Source organism: Barbus barbus (assembly GCF_936440315.1).
Source record: "Barbus barbus genome assembly, chromosome: 32".
Classification (NCBI taxonomy): Eukaryota; Metazoa; Chordata; class Actinopteri; order Cypriniformes; family Cyprinidae; genus Barbus; species Barbus barbus.
In genome coordinates, this window is record NC_136760.1 from 18,723,515 (window position 1) to 18,749,307 (window position 25,793).

Consider the following 25,793-nt stretch of genomic DNA (forward strand, 5'->3'; position numbering starts at 1 on the left):
AAAGCTGTGGGCACAAATATTCGCAGGCAATATTGGTCACATGCATTTTCAAATAGTTTACATTAGTATTAGAAAATGAAAATTGTCTTTTTTTACTCACCTTCATGTTGTTCCAAAGCAGTTTGACTTTCTCTTTAAAAGAAGAAAATTTGAGTAACGTTTGAGACATTTTTCAAAATATCTTCTTTTGGTTTACAGAGGAAAGAAAGTAATATACTGTAGGCTTAGAATGACATGAAGGTGAGCAAAGGCCTGTTCACACCAAAAAATATAACTATATTAGCACCCACAACAATAGACAATAGGTTCTGTTTATTATTTTATAGTTTTAGCATATTATATCAAGTACTTTAAAGTATAGTTTCTGACTGGCTGTTTTTATTGTTCATCAGCTGGGAAAAAATTGCTATGAAATTTATTCTAATAATATCTTTCCTCTGTGGCATCATTGTTGTAGCTTTGGTGTGGACAGAATTCTGACAAAAAGTCAAAACTATGAGACACTCAAGCCATAATATTTGAAAGTATGAGACAAAATTCAAAATGATGACATCAAAAGTCATTATTATGACATAATGACATAAAATGTCATTATTAGGACATAAAAAAGAAAAGTGGGAAAGTATGAAATGTCTTAATTATGACAAAAGTCCAAATTATAAGATACAAAGTTACATAACAAAAAGTAAAAAGTCATGAGCTAAACATAATTAATAGAAGATGAAAATTATGAGATAAAAGTTATAATAATTATGACAGTAGAAAATAGGAAAAACAGAAAATCTGAAAAAGTTGAACATTTTTACTTGTCATAATTATGCTTTTTTGTCTTAATGGAGTTTTTCATAATTGTGTGTGTGTGTGTGTGTGTGTGTGTGACAGAAAGGGGCATCCACACTTAAGGGTACATACTAAGTACCTAAAATAGTATGAGTTATATCTCAGTGATAAGCTGTAGTATCCTTATTTCTGTAAATTATTATTATTATTATTATTTGAAAGTAAAACAAAAAAACAAAAAACAAAACCTTAATTTATGAGCAGGAGCCGTCCATAATTGCTTAAAAATGACAAATAATTAAATAAAGGAAAGGTTATCACGTTGATTTAATGTTTATCTAGGCCTGAAACATTTCAGAGACTCCAGTACGTAAACAAGCTATCCATCTAACCTTACATGGAGTGCCACTTACAGCAGCATGTGATTTATGGTATGGGATATATTGTAAGAGGAGCACTTGTTTATCAAGCAGTTCTTGAGAAGGTTAATCCATCAAAAACACAGTAGTCCCTGCGGACACAAAATTATCCTGATGTTATTTTCACATTCAGCAGAAAGTAATTTTGTTCTATCACTGCACATCTGACCTCTATTTTGGATTTTTATGCAGGACAGATTTGCTATGTTCATTGTTTTGACCAGGCTTGTTGTTCCATTCATGCCTCTCATTGTTGCCCATTGACCTCACTTTCCATGTAATCTCTGACTGTAAGTGTTGTGTTGTTTACTATGAAATGTAACCTTTGCCTTATTGGGCAAAGCACCAATGTATAGAATCTCGATCCACCCCTGTCAGTCATCTTTGCTCTCTGTACAATTCAGACTTTCTCTAAAAAAAAAAAAAAAAAAAAAAAAAAAAAAATTCTTTGAAAATCTACTCATCCTCGAGTCATCCAACATGTCTTCATTGGGACAGATTTAAAGATATTTAGCATTACATCACTTGCCCCCTCAATGGATCCTTTGCAGTGAATGGGTGCCATCAGAATGAGAGTCCAAACAGCTCACAGAAACATTACAATGAATAATCCATAAGTAATTGGCACGACTCCAGTTCATCATTAACATCTTGAAAAGTGAAAAGCAGATCCATTATTAAGGAGGAATAATGAAACAAATTCATTATTATGGAGATTTAACTTTAAACCATTCCTTTTGGCCAAAATACCAGTTCATAATCCATAACAATGTTTCCTCAATTGAAAAGGTCCATCCCGTTCATCAAAATCCACCAACATAATTGTTTGTCTGTGCATATTTCTGTGCATATTTTCCCCCTGATTTCAGACAAGACAACGTTTGCACTGGAGAAAGCTATATTATGTATAAAGGACTCATATTTTTGGTATTGATGGATACAAACATGTAGCTTTTCGCTTCACAAGATGTTAATTGATGGACTGAAATTGTGTTAATTACTTGTTAATTATTGTGATGGTGTTATCAGCTGTTCCCGACTCTCATTCTGACGGCACCCATTCGCTGCAGAAGATCCATTGGTGCAAATTATGTAATGCTACATTTTCAGCAGTTGAGCTATTCCTTCAAAGGGGTCATATGATGCGATTTCAAGTTTCCCTTTCTCTTTGGAGTGTTACAAGCTGTTTGTGCATAGATAACATCCCTGAAGTTGCAAAGACTAAAGTCTCAAAACCAAAGAAATATTCTTTTTAAAAGTTAAGACTCGACCACACCCCCCTAAAATGCCTTGTTTAAACACGCCCCCACATGTCTACATCACAGTGTGGGACGATTTGCATAACACCGCTCAAATGTATATGCAATGAAAGAAGGCGGAACTATTATTCTCGCTGTAGTATTGTTGCTTCCCCCTGCGCCATGTCCTGGAGACGCTGTTTTGTTGTGAAAGAGAAAGTAGTTTGTTTGGGCTTCCAAAAGAGGCCACAACTAGAAATCAGTGGTTAAGATGTGTTTACAACACTGTTCCAGAACAGTACAACCCAAACATTAGAGTGTGTGCAGCGCATTTTACGGAGGACTGTTTCCTGAACCTGGGAGTAGCCTGCCAGCTATGCACAAAGGCTGTTTCTATAAAGTGGTGCAATTCCAACTTTGCAAAGACAGTCTGGCGCTTCTGACTCACAGGCTTTAAGTACATTTTCTTATTTAAAGAATTTGCCACTGACGATTCAAACGCGAGTTTTGAGCAGTGTAGAGTAGTGCTTGTTGTTTCACCGATCACAAATGCAGACATGGTAATGCGTAAAAAGACAGTATAAGTCATTATAATCAGTAATTATGTCCCCACTGGATGCAACACATGCCTCGTTTATAATGGGTTTTATTGTTTTTGTGTAGTCATGCCGGGACAGCCAATCACAACGCACTGAATAGCTGGCCAATCACAGCACGCCTCGCTTCTCAGAACAATGAGCTTTGTAAAAATCGACGCGTTTCAGAAAGCATAGAGGAGCAACAATAATGTACAGTATGTGGAAAATAATGTTTTTTTAACCTTAAACTGCATAAAAACATCGCATTACACCAAATACACAAAATAATAATCTTTCTAGCAACGTCATATGACCCCTAAAAGATTCCACTTCAGTGTAAAATTTCCCACAAAAATTATGTTTATTTCCATTCTATACACATCATTTGTGATTTTCAAGATGAAAAATGTATTACAAAAATAAAGTTTAGATTTTCAAGGTTTAACACAACAAAACAAAAATATAAATACACAAAATATGGTCCTTACATGTAAGGTTGTATGGTACAAGTTCAAAGCAGATGGTTGATTTAATACAGTAGGCATGCTCTCAACGGAGAAGGCTTAAAATTAGAAGCTCTGATTTCATGCTATATAATATTCGCAGAGAGAACTAGTGGCCAAAGGCCCACAAAACTGAAAAGGCAACAGCTGAGCAAAGGTCTTCGAGTTGACGTCGAGAAACTAACTTCAGTCAATGAGGTATCTAAAGTGCTTCAGCATGTTTAAGAATAAATTGCACAAAACACTGTTTGAAATGCTCAGTGCTGAAGTTCTAAGTGTTTCAAGTTTAAATCAATGAGATTATTGGTATATTCTAGTTCTAACTGGTTCTTTCTTAAACTCTTAAACATCAGGGACCACATTGACATATTTGGCCACACACTAATACAGCCTCCAATGATCTTTCTCTTCTGGCCATTCTGAATAGGAATACTCCAACAGCGGCAATCAGTCACTTAATTACAAGTGTTTTTTTTGCTTGAATGCAGTGCAACATGCTCTTCTAGTAGACTTTTACAAAAATTATCCACCACAGGTTGCATATTGGTTTTTATCACCCCGTCTTGGCCCTTTATCTCTGAATTCATGTGTTCCTGGGCAGGCACAGGCCTGTTGTTCCAGGCTGGTTCCAGTAGTCTAGCTGATCCTTTCCTCTAAAACAGTGAGCATGACCTCCGTCTGGCTCACTTCACACTGGAACTTCCACTTAACAGTCTTCCAATAAAGGAAGAGCTGTTCAGTGCAGATTAACCTGGCACTCTGTCCCACTTCATATGAGTTAGTACTGTTTAAGGTAACACTGTGACAAAGCCTAGTTTCTCAAACCTTAAAAAAAGCTAATTATATAGTTATGGTGCAGAGGAAACCAATCACATGCGACATCTACACTATTGCTGAGAGACTACGTAGCTTCACAGTGAGTGGTGAGTTGGGACTCGGCCATGTGGACATTATGTCCATCGCCATTCACTCATCTCAGTCAGTCATAAAACTGTCCTTTATCCTTCCTGGAGGCTTCATGCTTCTTTTCACTTGGCCAGTCTGAACACGGCCAGGTCCAGAGGCTCTCGACTGGGGACACACCAGTCATCTGCCCCCTGCGTGACTTCATAGTTCCGTCGAGCTGTCTTATTAAACACTGGGAGTCTCTCGACTGAGTCAGTGGATAAAGCCTGAGGAGAAAACACATGATGTAATCTCTTACAACAAAACGCAAAGTATTCTCTGATTTACAAGAAGTTTCCAGTGTTTTTAAATGTAAAAAATGTGTTCAGAAGACTTTCAAAGAATAGATCTAATGCTATATTTAATTTGTGAGAGGAATGGAAACGAGTCTGTAAGGGGCGGAAGCTTTCAGTGGATTGTACTGTTTAACAACATTTGACTGTTTAGCTGATGAATCGTCTTTCTGAAAATATATTTTAGTAGACAAGAACTCTAGCAGTGTTGAAAGTTGTGAAAATTACATGATTGTAGACCTTAAGTTTAACCCTCTGAGCCTTGTTTTCATCTGTGTAAAATTCAGTATGGCATATAACCTGACTAAGGTCTATAGTTCCAAATTCTGGCAATAGTGTCATTCCAAACATGCCAATGGGACAAAACAACATTGGACCCCACTTATTTCTACTGCATGGGCAAAATTCTTCCAAATATCTTCCCACAAAAGAAAGAAAGTCATGCAGGTTTGGAACAACATAACATTTTCTGGAAAAAATAAAAATAACTGAAATTTCCATTTAAATTTTTGGGTGAAATATACCTTTAGGTAGTGTTTAAGGCAAATTCACACCGCACAGACAAACGCCAACAAACTAGTCTGTTGGAGTTTGTTGGATCAGTGTGTTACCCCTGTTGGCGTTGGTTGGAGTTTGTTTTCACCTGACTGAACATGCTTATAGATATAGAGTAGGTCGGTGTCTGTTGGGGCAGTGTGAACATGACATTATTTTTCATAAGATTCTAAATCCAGCAGCCAAGTGAGCCAACTTGAGCCAACTTGTTTGTTGGTGTTTGTCTGTTTGGTGTGAATTGGCCTTTAAATGTACCTTCAGGTGAATGACTGCATCAGTGCCGTGGCCCTCCATAGAGTACAGCTGAAGATCACCCTGGAAGTACTTGGCATAGAGTCGAGAAATGGGCAACCCATAACCAAACCCGGCCTGTGGACAAAAGTTGGCTAATATTATAAAGAGGCAGTGTTATAAGTATCACTGAGATTACTACTGAACTATTATAGTTTTTATTCATATTTTGTACTTTATTTTTATATTTTCAGTCATTATTTTAATTGTATTTAAAGTTATAGTAATTTTGATATGTTTGTCACTTTTATTAGTTTTTGTTTTATATATATTGTAAACTAGCTCAACTAAAAAAAGAAAAGAAAAAGGTTTTCTATATTTATTTCAGTTGTTGCATATTTTATTTCAAGTAACAATAATGTTTTCATGCTTCTAGTTTTAATTACCTATAATAAAAGTGACACTTTTTAATATATGTACCATGCAAACCCATTTGTATTTAATGTGTAATGCAGTGAAGTCTCACCAGGGGAGCCCTATGTTTATCATCCATCTGGGGTTTTGGTGCCGTGGAGTACATGTAACTGAAGAGATTCTCCATCTTCCTGAAGGGAACTCCACCACCTCGGTCACTCGTCTAGAAAGACAAAGATGGCATTATTAGAATAAAAAGTGGGGTAAAAAAATTTAAATAATGAGAAAGACAGAATTAGGGCACAAAAAGAAAAAAACTGGGTTAACTGTGAGGGGGCGAGATGCCAGACCAACAGACAAACATTGGCAATGACTTTCACCCCTGATAACGAATGGTTAGCATGTACCGGACTCAAATCAGCATAGTCAAGGTGACCAAACAACAAGGCCAGACTGGTACTGTGTTATGCAACAGCAGGTGTTTCACTGATGGGAAAATGACTGATGGCTCTAGTTACATCAGACTACAATCACATGAAAATGTTATGTGTTTAACAACCATAAGGTTAAAAAAGATAATTAAGTAATAACAATAAAAAATAATAATAATAATAATAATTTCAGACCAATAAAATTTCAGACCAATAAAAATATCATATTTAACCAAAGTAGTATTTTCTTACAATTTTCAGCTTATTTTAAGGATCTTTTGTTACAGTTAAGCACAATACATTCAATCTATGACTGCAACAAAATTAAAATCTCATCATTGTAATCGAAAGTATATTTTTACATTTCAGATATTTATTTATATCATTAGTATGTAAGCATACTTTAATTTATACAGATTTAGATAAAAAAATAGTTTGAAGTATATTTGCCATTTAATAGTATTAATAATTACAATTAAATATGATGCGATTTCAAGTTTTCCTTTGTCTTTGGAGTGTTACAAGCTGTTCGTGCATATATGTGACCCTGGACCACAAAACCAGTCATAAGGGTCAATTTTCCGAAATTGAGATTTATACATTATCTGAAAGCTGAATAAATAAGCTTTCAATTGATGTATGGTTTAGGATAGAACAATATTTGGCCGAGATACAACTATTTGAAAATCTGTAATGTGAGGGTGCAAAAAAATCTAAATATTGAGAAAATCGCCTTTAAAGTTGTCAAAATTAAGTTCTTAGCAATGCATATTACTAATAAAATTTTAAGCTTTGATATATTTACAGTAGGAAATTTACAAAATATCTTCATGGAACATGAGCTTTACTTAATATCCTAATGATTTTTGGCATAAAAGAAAAATCAATCATTTTGACCCATACAGTGTATTTTTGGCGATTGCTACAAATATACCCCAGCGACTTAATAATAATAATAATAATAATAATAATTTGTTACATTTATATAGCGCTTTTCTAGGCACTCAAAGCGCTTTACATAGTAAGGGGGATATCTCCTCTTCCACCACCAGTGTGCAGCATCCACCTGGATGATGCGACGGCAGCCATAGTGCGCCAGAACGCCCACCACACACCAGCTTATTGGTGGAGAGGAGACAGTGATGAAGCCAATCAGTAGATATGGGGATGGTTAGGAAGCCATGATGGTCAAAGGCTAATGGGCAAATTTGTCTAGGATGCCGGGGTTACACCCCTACTCTTTTTCGAAGGACATCCTGGGATTGTTTATGACCACAGAGAGTCAGGACCTCGGTTTAACGTCTCATCCGAAGGACTTAAGACTGGTTTTGTGCTCCAGGGTCACAAATAAGAGCCGTAAAGTCGCAAAGATCGAAGTCACAAACCTAAAGAGATATTCTTTATAAAAGTTAAGACTCGTTCACACCTTCTTAAAATGCCTCATTTAAACACGCCCCCACATATCTACCTCAGTGTTGGAAAATTTGCAGAACACCGCCCAAATGTTTAACGAAATAATACATTTTATCCTCGCTGTAGTATTATTGCTGCCGCCATGGAAGCTGATATTCCAAATATGGTGGAGGGGGTAATATTTCCATCACACGCTTGAGGTATTCGGCCAATCACAACGCACTGAATAGCTGGCCAATCAGAGCACACCGCACTTTGCAAAGCAACAATGAGCTTTGTAAAAATCTACATGTTCCAGAAAGGCGGAGCAGAGAAGAGCAACAATAAGGTACGTTGTGTGGAAAATAATGTGTTTTTTGAACCTTAAACCACGCAAACACATTGCATTATACCAAATACACAAAATAATGTTATGTTTCACATCGTCATATGACCCCTTTAAAAAAATTTACTGAAAAATGTGCATAACTGCCATGAAAAAGTCTAAAATTTTGTTTTAAATAATCTGTTTACAGCATACTTCAATAATGCTTCTTGGAACAAATCATTTTAGTTTTTCAAATTAAAATCACCTTGATAGTGAGGTCCTCTCCTCCTATGGCCACCATAACTTGAATGGGTGGAAGATTACTGCCTTCGTTATGGTTCTCAATGGTTGCCCTCATTGCATTCTGAGGAAAGAAGCACATCGTCATGACAACATTAAGCTTGCCTTAAATAAACAGCATTGTTTCAGGACAGAACATGAGATGGGCTACAGCTCACCTTGAACAGTTCAAATAGCATATGGTACAGATGGGAAGGCACGTACACTATGCTAATAGGCTGGTTCCTGTTATCAGCTGTAAATAGAAGAACACAGTCACAGTTTAAATATTGCCTATAGCTGCTAAAACATTTTCATTGCTAAGCTCTGAACAATTATGCATAAAAAAAGAGAACCAATAGATGGAATAGGTTTAGTATCAGGTATCTTACTCAGCCTATATATTGTAATTTTATGCTATTTAACATGAACATAATGATATTCTGTTGTTCTTACTGTTCAGTTCCTGAAGCACCAGGTCAGGTGAGCTGAGGTAGTACTGATCACACAGCATCCTGGCACTTTCATATGCATCTATATAAAAAATGGGATGACAAAATATTTTTTAGAAACATAAAGGAGTGTATATGTATTCACTAAACAAATGGGTCAGTGATTTTGAGCAGCACAATTGCAACAAACACCCACATGTCTGCTGTTTCATCAGATTGATAGTAGATAGAGTTTGCATAACATACCTTTAACAACTTCTGCCACCTGGCAATGAGGGTCTATACTGCCAATGGTATTGGGGTGAACTGGATTTGTAGCACCATCAAAAACAAGAGCTGAAAAATCAGATAAAACAACATAAATACGAGCAATTTAGGAAGTAAGAATTATTATTTGGTCTGAATATTGTGCTTACTGTGCTGGTTAATGAGCATTCTGATTGATATCCGGCTCAGGTAGAAACGGTCCAGGAAATACTGAATATTCTGATTAGTGACTGGATCTTGACCAAATACTTCTTTATATTCAATCACACCCTGGGCCATAGTTGGTACAACATCATTGTGCCTGTTGCGGATGTTGACCAGAGCATTTACAAACCTGTGTGCATATTCAAGATTGTTAAAATGTGCAATGAACAATGAAGAACATATCTGACCCCAAAATCAAGAAAAAAAAAAACTATTTTATATGTTACGTTATCTTCATGACAATAATATACGTCAACCCCTTCAATTCTCAATTTTGCAATACTAATGAGAATTTTTGTAGGAAAATGTGCTTAATTGCCATGAAAATAATGGCAAACGATAATGGAAAAAAAATCTTAATGACTAAAACACTGTGCTAAATATAATTTCTCGTTTTTCGTTTGATTTTGCGGTCAAATGTAGGATGTTTTTTTTCATGAAAGTTACCCATTTAATTTCTACTTACTCTTCCAATACACCTTGGTCATCTGGACTTTTCTCCAGGAATTCCAAGATATCCATCAAACTCTGTATATACCTTAAGAGACAAACAAAATAATCAGGAATGAATTTGTCAAGAAATGTAATAATATTAAAACAAAATTAGGTCCCACTTTATATTAGGTGGCCTTAACTACTATGTACTTACATTGAAATTAATAATTTAATACAATGCACTTATTGTATACATACATGTTTTTACATTGCACATATATTTAAAAATACCTATATGTAATTACATCTCTAATTAATTTCTGTAATTACATTTATAATTACACTGTTGACCCATCCCTTACACCTTAACCCACCCTTAAACCTACCCATACCACCAAACCTGTCCCTAACCTTAAACATATCCCACCTCAATAGCAGCAAAAGTGTTTTGAAATAAAACATGACCACAATAAGTACAAGGTACTTGTTTTTTGATGTAAGTACATAGTAGTTAAGGCCAACTAACATAAAGTTTGGCCCAAAATTAAATCAAAATCAAATAATGAATTTATAGAGAATTTGTTTATCTAATGTTTTCAGAACAGACTGTCAGATTATTTTGTGCAAATGTCTCTCAAACTTTAAACATGTTCTGACATAAAGTAAATATATATATATATATATATACATACACTGCAAATTTGAGATCTTGGTTGAGATAAATAGATAAATGGATGCATTTACAAGAACACTGACCCAAATATCTGTGGAAAGTCAACCGATAAACAGTTGTATACCATGCATATTAATGGAAAACTGTTTTGTTTTGGCTATGCCCAAATTTCCAAGTTTCCACTTCCTAAAAGGCAACAACTAAGGGTTAGTATGAAGCCTTAAAGCACAAGGGTGGAAGTAGGACAAAGTTCACAGCAGAATATCCCTCCTTGAAGAAGTGCAGCTCCCACCTTGACTCTGAATATAGGGCAAAGTTCACACCCTGAGAAAATTCAGAGTTTGGCCATGTCTCAAGTAGACTGTGGTGTTAGCCTGTCATACTAAATATAAACACCACGCACGTCTCTGGCCATCTAATCGCCGTTTAAACAATATGTAAACAATACAACAAATCTGGTCAAAGCAGGCCAGATTATGAATGCAGTAAAATGTTGTATAACTCACCAGCTTTGAACCATTTGTACAGAAGGTGTGGTAAGTAATCTTTTGGGGAGTAAGTTGATCTCTTTCATGATGTTTGACAGACGCACTGGCAGCTCTTGTCTCAGGAAAACAAAAGACGTTTTCTCACATGCGTTGGTGGAACCTGTTAGAAAGCAACATGTAACAAATAAATATAGAGCACGGTGGTAAACACACATGCAACACACGTGTTTTAACTATTAATTAGTATAATGGTATGGGTTTGGGACTAAAATGCTTGCACGTTGCTCATAAACAATGCAATTAAAACACAGTGGAATACCGATGTATGAACACCGCAGTGATTGTAAACAGAGCCAACAGCGGTTAAATGATGCAACACTACGCGCCTATTAACAGTGGGATGGGAACTCCGAGTCATTTCCCACGAATCGGTTCTTTTGAACAGTTCTTTAAAATAACCAGTTCAGAAAGGCCATTGGAGCAATGCGTCATCACATTATTCTCTGACGTGCTGTAAAAAGTTCAGCTAAAACATTATGTTGGAAATTATTGGCTTTGTCGATTAAATTGCATTAATAAGGATGTTTAATGTAATTTTGTGTCCCAGTTCAGTTGCAGCCATCAGCTCCTAAAACACAGAAATAATTAAAACAATGCTACAATTTCTTTACATCTCCAGCATTAAATGTATTTCTAAATCGATTAAATAAAAATAACAAAATAACATATAATCACGACGAAAAACTAATTCCAGTACGTTTTATTTTGGGCTTTTCTGCTGTTTGGCTTTTCAAGTAATTTGGTAGTCCTTGGTTACTCCTAATTTCTCTTACTATCCGTTTAGTTCAAATTCAAATTCAAATTATTGAGTTGTTAATCCAGACCGATGTATTGTTCAATAAGATTCGTAAACAAATCCAGACTGATTCTGTGAGCCGGTTCAGCGAATTTACTGAAAAGATCCGATTCAAAGAACACATTGTTCCCGAATCGGACACAGCTACACGTAGCTGGTAAAGCAGTAAATAATTTCTGCATCAAGCAGATTAAAATAACGCATGCAATGCAGCTACATAGCCATGCACGTTATCAGAAACGAACTACAGTGCAAAATAATAATAGTTGCATTAATACAACTGTCTGTTCTGCAGCGGACTACACACCACCACTTTCATTATAAACAGTGTTTAGATGAGGCTATTCCTGATCAGTCTAGGATTGCATACGATTTCATAAACGAGCAAATAACACAGTAGAAAGAGCACTTACCAAAATCCAAAAACTGTTTCATAGAGAGTGGAGAAGGTGAAAATTTAGAGAAGTGTTCAATGTGATGAGGCGCACTGGCCAAAGCAGCATTCTTCATTATAAACCTGACGAACTTCATTTCGGTGACTGGGTCGAAACCGAGATATACCAGATATATCAGCTGCAGAGATTCAGTTTTTCAATAGCCACGGTGAGGTGTAGGCTATATGATGTTCTAAGAGGCAGCTGTTCTTCCAAGAACACTCAACAGCCAATCAGAGCCAGAGGTTCCTATTACTAATACAGATCCGTCCAATAGCATGTGGAGGCGGGGCCATATGCTGCTCATCATGGCCCATAAACACGTGTGCATTGACCACTGTGTGGTTTGTGTCCTGAAAGAGTACATCTGTTCTTCCCATCCTAAACTGTGATGAAAATCATTAAAGCTAAATCAATATCAGAATGTTAAGGATTGTGTTAATAATAACGTAGACTACCTATTAAATTTACATCACTATACAAAATATCTAGTAAAATTTAAAACTGGTGTTTAATTTCTTCCTTCTTTAGGGTAAATAAGTGCAAAAGTTACAACCTGCTGTAATAAATTAATAACACTTTTGTCAAGTGATTCGAATTTGATTAAAATAACTTGAATTACATTAAATAATTTAGAATTAAGTTAACCTTAAAATAAATCTATGGGGGGGGTTGTTAGCCTATATCATAATGATAAAAATATTTTGCAGTTTGACTTTAGAAATACAGCATGAGCTCTTTTGAACTTTATTTTACCCCATTGATCTTTTTCAGGACATATGGGGACAAATCCATTATGTGCAAAAGTTCCCTGTCCAAAGATTTATTTTTTTTTAATGGTCGATTTCAATAACTGTTTTTAATGGTTCACTTCAATAACTGTCTGGTTCAGCTCAGCTACCAAATCTGACCTCAGAAGACTACAGAGGGTGGTCCGGACTGCTGAGCGAATCATTGGTACAACCCTCCCCACTCTCCAAGAACTGTACTCATCCAGAGTGAGCAAAAGGGCTGGTAAAATCACTCTGGACCCCTCACATCCAGCACACTCCCTCTTTGAACTGTTACCGTCTGGTCGACGCTATAGAGCTCTGAGCACCAGAACGACCAGACACAGGAACAGTTTCTTCCCTCAGGCAATCCATCTCATGAACACTTGACAATAAAACGCAGAACACACAACTCTATTATTTATTCACCACACTTGCTCACTTTTTTATTTATCTAATTTTTTCATTTCAAATTTGCACATATCAGACCTGTTGTACACACATAATTATCTACATTATATATTGTGTTTTTGCTGTTTTGTACATTTGGATATTTGTATTATTCTTTATTATCTGTGTCCTGTCCTGTTGCTGTCTTTCTGTTGCACTGTGAAGCTTCTGTCACTAAAACAAATTCCTCGTATGTGTAAACATACTTGGCGAATAAAGCTCATTCTAATTCTGATTCTGATTCAGATTCAATTTGTGGTTGAGGACATTATGTTGTATGAGAGACTAACATGCCAAATCCATTCTTGCATAGACTCGATAAGAGACAAGTCAGTCATGTATATTTCACTCTCTCCTTCCAGCCAGCAGTCAGCTGAGTAAGTCAGAGATATGTTTATTTTTAAGGGTTATGTGCTTAGATGTATGACAAATGTCAATCCTTAAATGTGCATCTTTAAAAATTAATTAACTGCGATTGGTCAGCAGATTTGCATGTGAATTCAGTATAATTATGAACTAGTGGCTCTCATCAAATGATTTCTCACAATGGAGGCCTAGATAAATCAATAACGTAGTGGCTCTTTTCATGATTAAATCATAACATTTCCCATATGTTCACATTTACAGCTCCACGCTATTGAACAACTGCGCCACCTTGTGGCCAGCTTTAGTTTTTTTCAATTCTCCACCATCGTTAATAGGGGATTACATCTGTTATTTTAGAGCATTACATTTTAGTGTTTGTGGTGGTTTTAATTTTATAGTATGAAAACACTTTATGTGGCCTTAAACACAGTTTATTTGGCCCTATAGTTTTGAAACGCATGGTTATTCTGTACTGTGTTAAATAAAAGAATCAGACAAGTTGTAGTTAATTTCCTCGCCGTAAACTCATCTAAACTCCAAAAGTGTTCTGTCTATGCAGAAGTGATTGCATAGCCATTAAGATCTGAGTGTGCGGGGAGAAGAAAATATGCCCAGAGGAAATTTCTTTTGATCAGACACGGGCCATTGATGTGCTGTTTTGTACCTTCATTGAATGGAGCCAAATGTCATGGTCGCTCACAGGCCATTCCTTTTCAGTGACTGTTTTCCTACCAAGCAATATTTGAAAACAGAATTCACAATAAATCCATTAAAATTCTTCACAAATTCAGATTTTATATTCAAAAGCATCTATATTTTAATAGCTAGAGAATTTCTATGACAACTACTATAATTCTAAAGTTTTTAACTTTCAGATGTTTTCCATTAAAAAAAGTTAGAATACTTTGGCATGTACTCTCACTGACCCCTGCCATGAATAAATGCAACAAATTCTCTGATTGGTTCTCTGCACCTTGCAGCCTGTTCTCATTTTGGATTGACTCACACAGGGTTATGTGAATGTTGCAGAAAAAAAAAGCAGAGAGAGGAACAGGTTTTTTAGGCCCAGGATGCAATATGCATAATTCCCAATACAGAGTATGCAAAACAAGGTGTATCAAATAAGTAGGATGTCACAATACACAGTATTCATGAAGGCAAACAATGCAGATGACCGTGGCGAGGATCTGAAATGTATAACCACACTCTAAAATGACAAAACTGCCACTGGGGTGGTACCCTTTCGAAAATATTATGCACACTTTAGGTATTAATATATGTGCTTTTAAAATACTAATACGTACATTAAGGTAAATGTACTATTGCGGGGCAAATAAGTAGTTACTTTGCTCGAGATTTAAAAAAATGGACATGTATTTACAGTGGTGTGAAAAATTGTTGGCCCCCTTCCTGATTTTTTATTTTTTTGCATGTTTGTCACACTTTAATGTTTCAGATCATCAAACAAATTTAAATATTAACCAAAGATGACACAAGTAAACACAACATGCAGTTTTTGAATGAAGTTTTTTATTATGAAGGGAAAACAAAATCCAAACCCACATGGCCCTGTGTGAAAAAGAGCTTGCCCCCTAAACCTAATAACTGGTTGGGCCACCCTTAGCAGCAGCAACTGCAATCAAGCGTTTGCAATAACTTGCGATGAGTCTGTTACAGCGCTGTGGAGGAATTTTGGCCCACTCATCTTGGCAGAATTGTTGTAATTCAGCCACATTGGAGGGTTTTCGAGGATGAACCACCTTTTTAAGGTCATGCCACAGCATCTCAATAGGATTCAGGTCAGGACTTTGGCTAGGCCACTCCAAAGTCTTCATTTTGTTTTTCTTCAGCCTTTCAGAGGTGGATTTGCTGGTGTGTTTTGGATCATTGTCCTGCTGCAGAACCCAAGTTCGCTTCAGCTTGAGGTCACGAACAGATGGCCGGACATTGTCCTTCAGGATTTTTTGGTAGACAGCTCAATTCATGGTTCCATTTATCACAGCAAGTCTTCCAGGTCCTGAAGCAGCAAAACAGCCCCAGACCATCACACTACCACCACCATATTTTACTGTTGGTATGATGTTCTTTTTCTGAAATGCTGTGTTACTTTTACGCTAGATGTAATGGGACACACACCTTCCAAAAAGTTCAACTTTTGTCTCGTCAGTCCACAGAGTATTTTCCCAAAAGTCTTGGGGATCATCAAGATGTTTTCTGGCAAACCTGAGACGAGCCTTTATGTTCTTTTTGCTCAGCAGTGGTTTTCGTCTTGGAACTCTGCAATGCAGGCCATTTTTGCCCAGTCTCTTTCTTATGGTGGAGTCATGAACACTGACCTTAACTGAGGCAAGTGAGGCCTGCAGTTCTTTAGATGTTGTTGTGGGGTCTTTTGTGACCTCTTGGATGAGTCGTCGCTGCGCTCTATTAGCGACAATTTTGGCCAGCCGGCCACTCCTGGGAAGGTTCACCGCTGTTCCATGTTTTCGCCATTTGTGGATAATGGCTCTCACTGTGGTTTGCTGGAGTCCCAAAGCTTTAGAAATGGCTTTAGAACCTTTTCCAGACTGATAGATCTCAATTACTTTCTTTCTCAATTTTTCCTGATCTTTTGGTCTACTTCACTTTGTCAGGCAGGTCCTATTTAAGTGATTTCTTGATTGCGAACAGGTGTGGCAGTAATCAGGCCTGGGTGTGGCTAGAGAAACTGAACTCAGGTGTGATGAACCACAGTTATGTTTTAAAAGGGGGGGGGGGACACTTTTTCACACCACTGTATATAACACAGAGGCAACATCACATTCATACTGTTGTACTGAATATGTGGCACAATAAATCACAGTTATGCAGCACTCATGCCTGTGTGATATTACTTGTCTTTACAGCATTTTTCAGTAATGTTTTTTGTAGCAATTTTGTAATTGCTGAAATTTTCAGCAATTTCTATTTTTGTAGAAATTGTAAACAATTTCTTTAATAATGTTTTTCTTTGTGTAAAAGGCATACAGCTTCGTGTATTAATGTAGCGTGGGGTTTAATTAAATCATGATAATATTTTTGAAGGGAAAATATACTATTTTAATGTCTTTTATTATTTTTACTGAAACAAAAATATATAGGGATATAATTATAAAGCAATAATAAATAATATATTTCCATATATGAGAAACTAGTGCTTGTAGATTTTCTGAAATTCTGTAATGGACTGTATATGGCTATTTACTTATATATATATTCTTTGCATAAGGGTAGCCACACAGCACAGGAGTCTCTAGGACCCAAAACAACCAGGAAGTAAAGCCCATCTGAACAGGACATGAGGGTTATGTAGTGCTGTGTCGGAGATGTTTTATATTGAATCTTCAGCAGTGGCGCTCAAACGCTCTCTGATTCCTCACTGAGAGCATCTGAACCAACAACAGCAGTGGAGAGCAGCGAGCATCAGCCTCATACAATTAACCAGCACTTCTGGGGTGCCTGGCCCTTCACTGAAGACATGTCAGCAGAAGACGCGTCTATTACACATCGTGAGTGCTCTTTCCCTTATTTTTCATTAAATATAATGTTTTGCTGTGTATGGTCGGAGTATTGCAGTGCGCGTTACATCATTACAGGCTCTACAGTGGCAAACAGCGCACAGCCATGTTTTACTGAGTGCTTCACAAATGTCCGTGTAAATTCAACGCAAAGCGACACGGGAAGCGTTGCATGTCCAATATGCATTTTACATAACTATATTAACCTAACTGTCTTTAGGATCGCTTCGTTGTGTAGATGCAATAAATACAGGCAGTTTTTGAAACAAAAGAAGACGCTTGCGGTTTTACATCAGCATTGCTCAGTCAAATGCAACAAAATCTGCGCTGGAACGGATATGATCTTTACGAAACCACAAATGATAAAGATTAAACGACCCTGGGAATTATATTTAATGACTTGTTTCAGGCGGTCAGCGAGATTTATAACCCGACTCATTTATAGAATAGAATAAATAACCAGTCTATAGGGAGAAATAATAGTGGATGGTGTGGTTTGTCCCGTACAACACTATAAATAACTTTTTCCTTACTGTAGAGCACCCATTCATGAAGGATGATTTTCAAGATGACATTTAAAAACTTCGTTTTGAAATTTAACGAAGGAATGGTTAACCTTATGATAAATTGCAATTGGTATATATCGGAAAATGTGGGGAAATATGAAACTTTAGCTATGAAGCAATAAATCGTTTGCATCATAAGTAGGCTCGCTATGTTGTGTAATGAGACAACAACAGTCCCTGCACAACCGCATTATAGTGAGCTGATGTGGCGAGTGATAGGTAGGCTAATCCCACTTAACAATGTAATTGTTTCAAAGCACTGAATTGTTCAAGACTGGCAGGCTTTGATTCTTGAGCGACTGTTGTTATATGGTGATGAAATACAGTTAGATTAGATTTTTCTTTAGTTTTGTGTAGGTCGTGTGTAATGTGGTTTAGCAGAGTCATTATTAGTAATAATGCACTGGACAGCTCCAGGTGCTGAACCGCTTTTAAAGAGTGTAGTCGCTCATTTGTGGATAATAAATGTAAGATTGACTTCGATAAACAGGAATGACATGCTCAGAACTGGTAGAGCTTTATTTTAAACAGGAATGACATATGTACAAAATTGATTTATTTTTAATTATTTTCTTTATTTCAATTTCAATGGACAAATAATGCTAAAATGCTCCAGTTAAAGACTGCATGTTAAAACTATTTATTAATGGTGAAAATGATATATTTGAGAGATAGACAAGACATTTGTATGAGCAATTTAACAAAACAAAACTATGCACACAGTGTTGAATATGCCACGAAACAATGCTTCTGAACAAGCTTTGTTTTTGAAAAGCTTGAGTTCCGCTTCTGACAGGCATTATGTTTTCTCGATGTAGGGTGGCTGACTACATCATGTTTTAGGAATTCCTTAAAAGGAAATAAAAAAAATAAAAAAACAGTGGACTGCCCTATATCTTTTAATTTTTCTCCATTAGCCATGGACTTTTGACTTGATTATTGTGCAATTAATTAGCAGCACCGCCTTTTTTTTGGTGGGAGACTGTCTGCAGGAGCTAATTTAAGGGTCTGGCGTTGGGAGGTGAATCACGTTAGCCTCTCAGCTATTCCCAGTCACAAAGCACTTCTCATGTTGCTCATTGTTGCAACATGTAATTATGATTTATGCTGCTTTGAACTGGCTTTTGTCAGAGCTGTGAAAAGATACATTGTTTTGTCCTCTACACTCTGCATTTCCTTTATTTTTTATTCACCTATAAGAAAATAGCCAGTTGTGAGCAGGTCATGAAGTGTGTAAGGAACGGATCAGTTTGAGGGAGAAGTCGGCTGAATTTCTGAAGAGGGTCATTTGTAAGTGGCAAGAGACGAGCCTTGCCACCCGTGTCTCCTCTAGAAATACTCTCATACCTGACTGTGAAGTCCTTTACCTATTCTTGTTCATACAAGCAAGTGGCGTAATTTGTTATTGAGCTAAATAACAACAAAAAGCTAGCTAGAAGAACATTTTCGAGCTGCGTATTTTAGATAAGCCAGGAAATTTGTGGCTTTCATCTTGCATAAATCTTTTATCTTTTTTAATCCAAATGTCTAAAAGTGCAGTCACAGTCCCATAGGTAGGTCTTGATTGTCTTCTGTTGTACTCCTTTGATAACAAAACAGCTTAACCTTGAGTGCTAACCAGACATGATGTGATAAAATCACTGCCATTTTAATACGTTTTTGTCCCAGCTGATCATGACAAGCAATGAGAGACAGGACATTTTTTCATCTCTACTGATTGCAACATGGCCCTTGTTTTGGTATTAAAGTATTGGTATTAAGTATTATTTCCATTGATTTTTCCCATTGGGATTTTTAAAAAGTCTTCATTAAATCGTTACAAGCCATGAGCCAAACCAATCAATCCTGTGAACCATTGTGAATAACATAATTAAAAACAGTGGCATTAAATTAAATTAAAAATGTTAAATTATCTATTTAAAGTTGTTGACTGTAGAAACAGTATAATTTCAGTTTATTGTAAAATATGCATATGTATGTTCAAATATTTAAGTGTTATTACGTATTAGGTCATTTGTGGTGTTTCATTGGAGTGGGCAGAGCTCTCTGATTGGTGAAAGTTTCTTTACAGCATCATGGGTAATGTAGTTTTTCACCACTGTTATACATGATTATTTAAAGCATAAGTTGATATAATGCGAACTGATGGCTTCAACAAAAGCAAACACCATTGATTAACAACCTCAGAGCTCTCAGTAGGTCTATCTTTAAAGGTTTTTAAGTTATTGTTAAAAAAAATCCCTATGGAGAAAATGAATGCCATTTTTATTTCTGGAACCTGACTGTTGCATTCATATCTGCTGCATCACACTTGTTAGCTCTGCCCACTGTGAAATTGGTCCATAATCTTGCTGCTCCTCATAATTCTACATTAAAGTCCCCCTGCAGTCACTAATTTTATCTCATAAAACTTATCTTTAATAATCAAAATACTTATTGAACTGTTTTCTGCCATTAACATGTAATTCCTTTCTGTCTTAAAATGGCTTGAGTATAACTGTACACCCTTACCTTACAACCTTATTTAGTATACACGTAATCATGAATATGCACACAATCACACCAGCTCATATATCTGCTCCCACCCACAAGTTGATGAGATTGGTTACGTATATGTGACCAAAGAAAATGGGTTGTTTCAAACCACTGTTTTGAGACTGTCTTTGATTCACTGGAAAAAATTGCTCAGCAGTGGTTTCTATCAGGACCACTATCGTCAATGATAGACACTTAGCATACAGTTTGGTTTGGCAGTATGGATCTGTTCTGGGCAAAATCTCCCTGCCCATCCATGCAGCCTGTCATGAAAGAGCAGGGAGAGCAGCAATAATAACCCCCCAAGGGTTAACAGAACAGAACCAAGCAGATATCATTAATGTACTTAATTACATTTAGTGTAAGACATTCAAGATTAGGGAATCTGACTCAACAGGAATGTTAGAAGACAAATCCTGACTGTGGCGAAAGGAGGAGTTGGGGATGGAGGAGGATAATCTGCTCCCGAGCAAACAAGCTGCTGAATAATACTGGATAGTGCTTATAGATTCAAGATTCAAGATTCAAGATTTTTATTTGTCACATACACAATTATACAGAGTATAACCAGCAGTGAAATGTAGGTCAGGTCCGCTCCAAGGACAGTGCAATTATAAAGTATACAAATAATAAGAAAAAGAAAAGTAAAAAATAAATAAATAAAATAAAGATAAAAATATAAATATAAATATAAATGTGCAGGTCAGTATGTTGTTGACTTAGATAATAATAGGAGGAATGTGCAAAATGTTGTAGAGGGTATGTAAATAGCAGCAATATGAGGTAGAAAAAATTCTGAAGCTTATTGATATAGTGATATTTATGTGTCATGTGATGTTATGACACAGCGTTAGAGTTTAGGAGCCTGATGGCCTGGGGGAAGAAGCTCCTCCTAAGTCTCTCAGTTTTTGCCATCAGGATACGGAAGCGCTTACCAGATGGAAGCAAAGTGAATAGATGGTTGCCAGGGTGATTAGAGTCCTTGATGATTTTGACAGCTCTATTTTTGCAGCGTTTGAGGTAGATGTCTTGCAGAGAGGGGAGAGCAGACCCTGAGATGCGCTCAGCTAAGCGCACAACTCTCTGTAGTGCTTTGCAGTCCTGATTGGAGCTGTTTCCATACCACACTGAGATGCACTGAGTCAATACACTTTCTATGGTCCCTGAATAGAAAGTTTTCAGGATTGCTGGTGAGACCCTGAATTTCCTCAGCTGTCGCAGATGGTACAGTCTTTGCCTGGCTTTCTTAACCTGTGTTTGGATGTGTGTAGTCCAAGTCAGGTTCTCGGAGATGTTTACACCGAGGTACTTGAAGTTGCTCACCCTCTCCACAGGGGTGCCACTGATCATAAGAGGAGTGTAGGGTTGCTGCTGTCTCTTCCTAAAGTCCATGATCAGCTCTTTAGTCTTGCTCATATTCAGAGAGACTGAATGTGATTATATAGGAATGCCACGATAGGTATCGTATCCCTATAGGTAGATGTGATCAACTGAGAGTCAGCTGATGCAAGCTTGACTCACGTGACCTGCCAGAACTAACGCTACTCTTAATTTATCTTTAAGCTTATTAAAAACACCAGACAGACATGTAAACAACATTAAAAGCTTGATTTTTACCACAGCAGGTCTTTAAATATGAAATATCTTCTTATTGACCGTAAATGTGTCACATCTTATAGCAATTTTGAGTTAAGTAATGTGAGGAAAATAGCTTGTCGCTGGAAACTTGTCATGGTTTGGATTTGCAGTAATTGAATTTATTTTTATATCATGAGTTTTGTACTTCAAACAGGTTAATTAGTTGTCACCCACTTGAAGAAATAAATACATTTTGATTGAAGGGATCACTTATAATTATGTTTTGAACTAAAAGGTGGTTTTGATATGTACAGAATTAAAATTGGAACGTTTCTCGTTTAAGATCTTTTCTAGTGGGATTCAGCTCACTAAGCCATGAGCAATACAGAGCTAAGCACTTCGGCATGCGCACTTGTAATACACTTATAAAGTACTTCAGCACCCCATGGACAGATAATCATTATTCATGGCCAAACTAGTATGATTTCATTACTTTCTCCAGTTCTTTCATACCTCCCATGCATAATTTAGGGAGACATTTATGTAAGGTACTTGCAGCCTGGCAAACTTTTGCTTGTGGGCCATAGCAACTCACAACAAGCTCTCCATAAGGATGGAATATTCATGAACGCCCGGGCAGGTCGTGCAGACCGATGTGAGAGCTGGAGAGATACGGTGAGATTAAAACTGAAATAGAATGAGTCGTTGAGTCCAAGGTGATGTGCTGCTTTTTCTCCATCCTTCAACTTTTGAGAGATCTCACAAAGCTGTCAGAGAATTCAGTACCTTCTTCCTGTTTTTGTTCATGTTCCTTTTTTAAAACAGCCTCACAAAGACACAACCTTCTACAGAAGTATTGCCTGAATCGTGTGTTTTCTTTTTAGGTTTTAAGTTTCAGGGTTTAAAGGATTAGTTCACTTTTAAAAAAAACTTTTGCTGATAATTTACTCACCCCCATGTCATCCAAGATGTCCATGTCTTTCTTTCTTCAGTCGAAAAGAAATTAAGGTTTTTGATGAAAACATTTCTCCATATAATGGACTTCATTGGGACCCAAACGGTTCAAGATACAAATGACAGTTTCAGTGCAGCTTCAAAGGGCTTTAAACGATACCAGACGATGAATAAGGGTCTTATCTAGCGAAACGATCGGTCATTTCAAAAATAAATAAAAAAGTTTAAGTTTTATAAGCACAAATGCTCGCCTTGCTCTGTTCTGTGATGCGCGTTCGTGACGTCACGTAATACGCAATGACGTTGAAAAGGTCACGGTTGACTTAGGCAGAAGTACCGAGTCAGTGTTTACAAATGTGCGGAAGGAGGACCATATACACATATTCAAATGTCTTTGTGTCAGTTTATCGTTTAAAATGCCCATTTCGTGTGCGTATCCTGGGTGTTTTAATATTAATAAGCCTACTGACTTGGTTACTTCCGCCTACCTCAACCGTGACCTTTTCCACGTAATTGCGTATTACGTGACGTCACGAACGCGCATCACAGAACAGAGCAAGGCGAGCATTTGTGCATATAAAACTTAAACTTTTTTATTTATTTTTTAAATGACCGATCGTTTCGCTAGATAAGACCCTTATTCATCGTCTGGTATCGTTTAAAGCCCTTTGAAGCTGCACTGAAACTGTCATTTGGACCTTGAACCGTTTGGGTCCCAATGAAGTCCATTATATTGAGAAATGTTTTCATCAAAAACCTTAATTTCTTTTCGACTGAAGAAAGAAAGACATGGACATATTGGATGACATGGGGGTGAGTAAATTATCAGCAAAAGTTTTTTTAAAAGTGAACTAATCCTTTAAGTTTAGTTAATCCAGTTCACCTTTCTTAAGCCTTTCTTTGGCAGTTCTGTATTATCCATTAGCATACGCTTACAGTATTTTTGAAATATGGTTTGTTTGTAAGCATGTTATGGCCGATAATATCACCATGCAGGAGTTAAAAATTTATATTATTTTATTTAAGTACATTTGTTTAAGTAAAAACTGAACTGATAAGGCATTAAAACACTTTAATGTACAATAAATTAACACATTTCAAAATGTTCTTAAATTTTTCAAAGATTGTATTTAACAATTTTTTTTACATTCTAAGTGAGTGTTTGTTGATGGAGAAACAGGGAAATGTGCATGCACAACTAAAAATTCAATATCGGCCAATACCGATAAAGCAGTTCACTAATATCGGCTAATATGCTACCAATATATCATGCATCCTCAAAGTTAGTTAATGTTCCTTATAAAAGTTGCTATAATCATATAATAATATAAATTTTTATATTGTAGATACTTATCTCTATTGGCTGAGAGTCTGAGTGAGGGGTGTCTGTGTCTGTGACTTAAACAAAACCCTTGAAAAACCCAGTTAAATGCTCTAATTTTCCAGCATTGAAAAGAATGTTTATGAATGAATGCGTTTTCATTGGGCAAGAACAGTAATAAAAGTTTATTTCAAAGAATAAAACTTTATTTTTTTTCTGGCACATACGTTGCTACTTACCATATTTGTGACCAGGCCAGAGAAAATATTAGCAGGGCCAGTAGAAATCTGAACTGACCCGATCAGGCCTGCCGAAAAAGTATTTTAGTCAAGAGTTAGGCAGATTTTTTTTTGCAGTTTGAAGCCTTTTTGACAAAACTGATTGATTGCCGGATTGTCAAATGCCCAGCTGCTTGGCAGGAAGCAGTTTTTTTCTCATTTGTGAGTACTTCAACATATCAGAGTCAAGCACATGGAGCGATTTTTCAAAGATGACATCTCCATCCTGCCCCCATCCTTATGCCGTTCCTGCAATTTGCATTCATCACCGTGTCACGATAATGCTGTGTCCACACACTCTGAATGCAGGTCAATAGCAAGGTTACAGTCATCTGACTGAAGCCTGACCAAATGTTCCTCCACCATGCTGTTGCTTTATAGGTAATTTATCACGTAGGACCAGTCAAAGGACATTCAGAGTACTTGAGAATGACCTCTGGACGTGGTTGGGTGGATAGACAGATGCCCTTTTGGGGCAGTCGTGGGCTAATGGATAGATAGTCGAACTTGTAACCCGAAGGTTGCGGATTCGAATCTCAGGTCCGGCAGGAATTGTAGGTGGGGGGAGTGAATAACAGAGCACAAATTCTGAGTATGGGTCACCAAATGTCACTTCACTTTGTATTCTCCCTTTCAAAATTCTGACGCTTTTGCGGCTATATTAACTCCCCCTCTCTTTCCATTCCATTCGCCGTGTTTTGTTATCTGCCTACCCATTTTGTCTTTCTCTGATAGTCCTTGATTGTTGTGCTCTGTCATTTTCCCTCCACATCCCCGCTGTGTATTTGCGTTTATCTCACATAACTGGAATCAGAGGTGATGACCTTCATTCTCCTCTATGCAGTACAATCTCTCTCTGGGAATTGCTGGCCATAAGCAAGCTAAAGGAACCGCTTTCTCCTATTTGCTTTCTTATCTGAATCTGGCTTAGAATGTTATGAATAACATACCACAGATAAAAACTAAATATTTATATGAAGAAAAAACAACATATTTTTATAATCAGGGTTATCTAGACTATTAGGTCTTAAACCCTTTATAATTAGGCTGGTTTACGTTCAAATGACTGGTTATTTTAAACAGATTAACAAAATGGAACAAAACTGTCTGAACATAGTTTTAAAATATCTTTTAAAAGTTTGGGGTAAAATAGTAATGTTGTAAAATATTTTTGCAATTTAAAATAACCATTTTCTATTTAAATATATTGCAAAATATAATGTATTCCTGTGATGGCAAAGCTGAAT

At 36.7% G+C, this 25,793-nt stretch overlaps 1 protein-coding gene across 1 annotated transcript; it reads right to left on the reverse strand.

Annotated features, from left to right (window-relative positions):
• Positions 1–3,068: 3,068 nt before the first annotated feature.
• LOC306852133 (pyruvate dehydrogenase (acetyl-transferring) kinase isozyme 2, mitochondrial-like) lies at positions 3,069–12,426 on the reverse strand. Its single transcript, XM_079388792.1, has 11 exons — positions 12,175–12,426; positions 10,924–11,065; positions 9,776–9,847; positions 9,255–9,439; positions 9,085–9,174; positions 8,843–8,920; positions 8,566–8,642; positions 8,373–8,471; positions 6,069–6,179; positions 5,567–5,680; positions 3,069–4,690 (listed from the first exon to the last, which is right to left on the reverse strand). The coding sequence occupies exons 1-11, from the start codon at positions 12,290–12,292 to the stop codon at positions 4,547–4,549; spliced, it is 1,230 nt and encodes a 409-aa protein (XP_079244918.1). The 5' UTR covers positions 12,293–12,426; the 3' UTR covers positions 3,069–4,546.
• Positions 12,427–25,793: the final 13,367 nt, after the last annotated feature.

Bases quoted from the DNA above. Each gene is read 5' to 3' on its own strand.
- LOC306852133 (XM_079388792.1), bottom strand. From the start codon at position 12,292: ATGAAGTTCGTCAGGTTTATAATGAAGAATGCTGCTTTGGCCAGTGCG. The intron at 9,848-10,923 runs GTGAGTTATACA...TTGTCTCTTAAG, and splicing joins GTACAAATGGTTCAAAGCTG to GTATATACAGAGTTTGATGG. The intron at 9,440-9,775 runs GTAAGTAGAAAT...ATATGCACACAG, and splicing joins GACCAAGGTGTATTGGAAGA to GTTTGTAAATGCTCTGGTCA.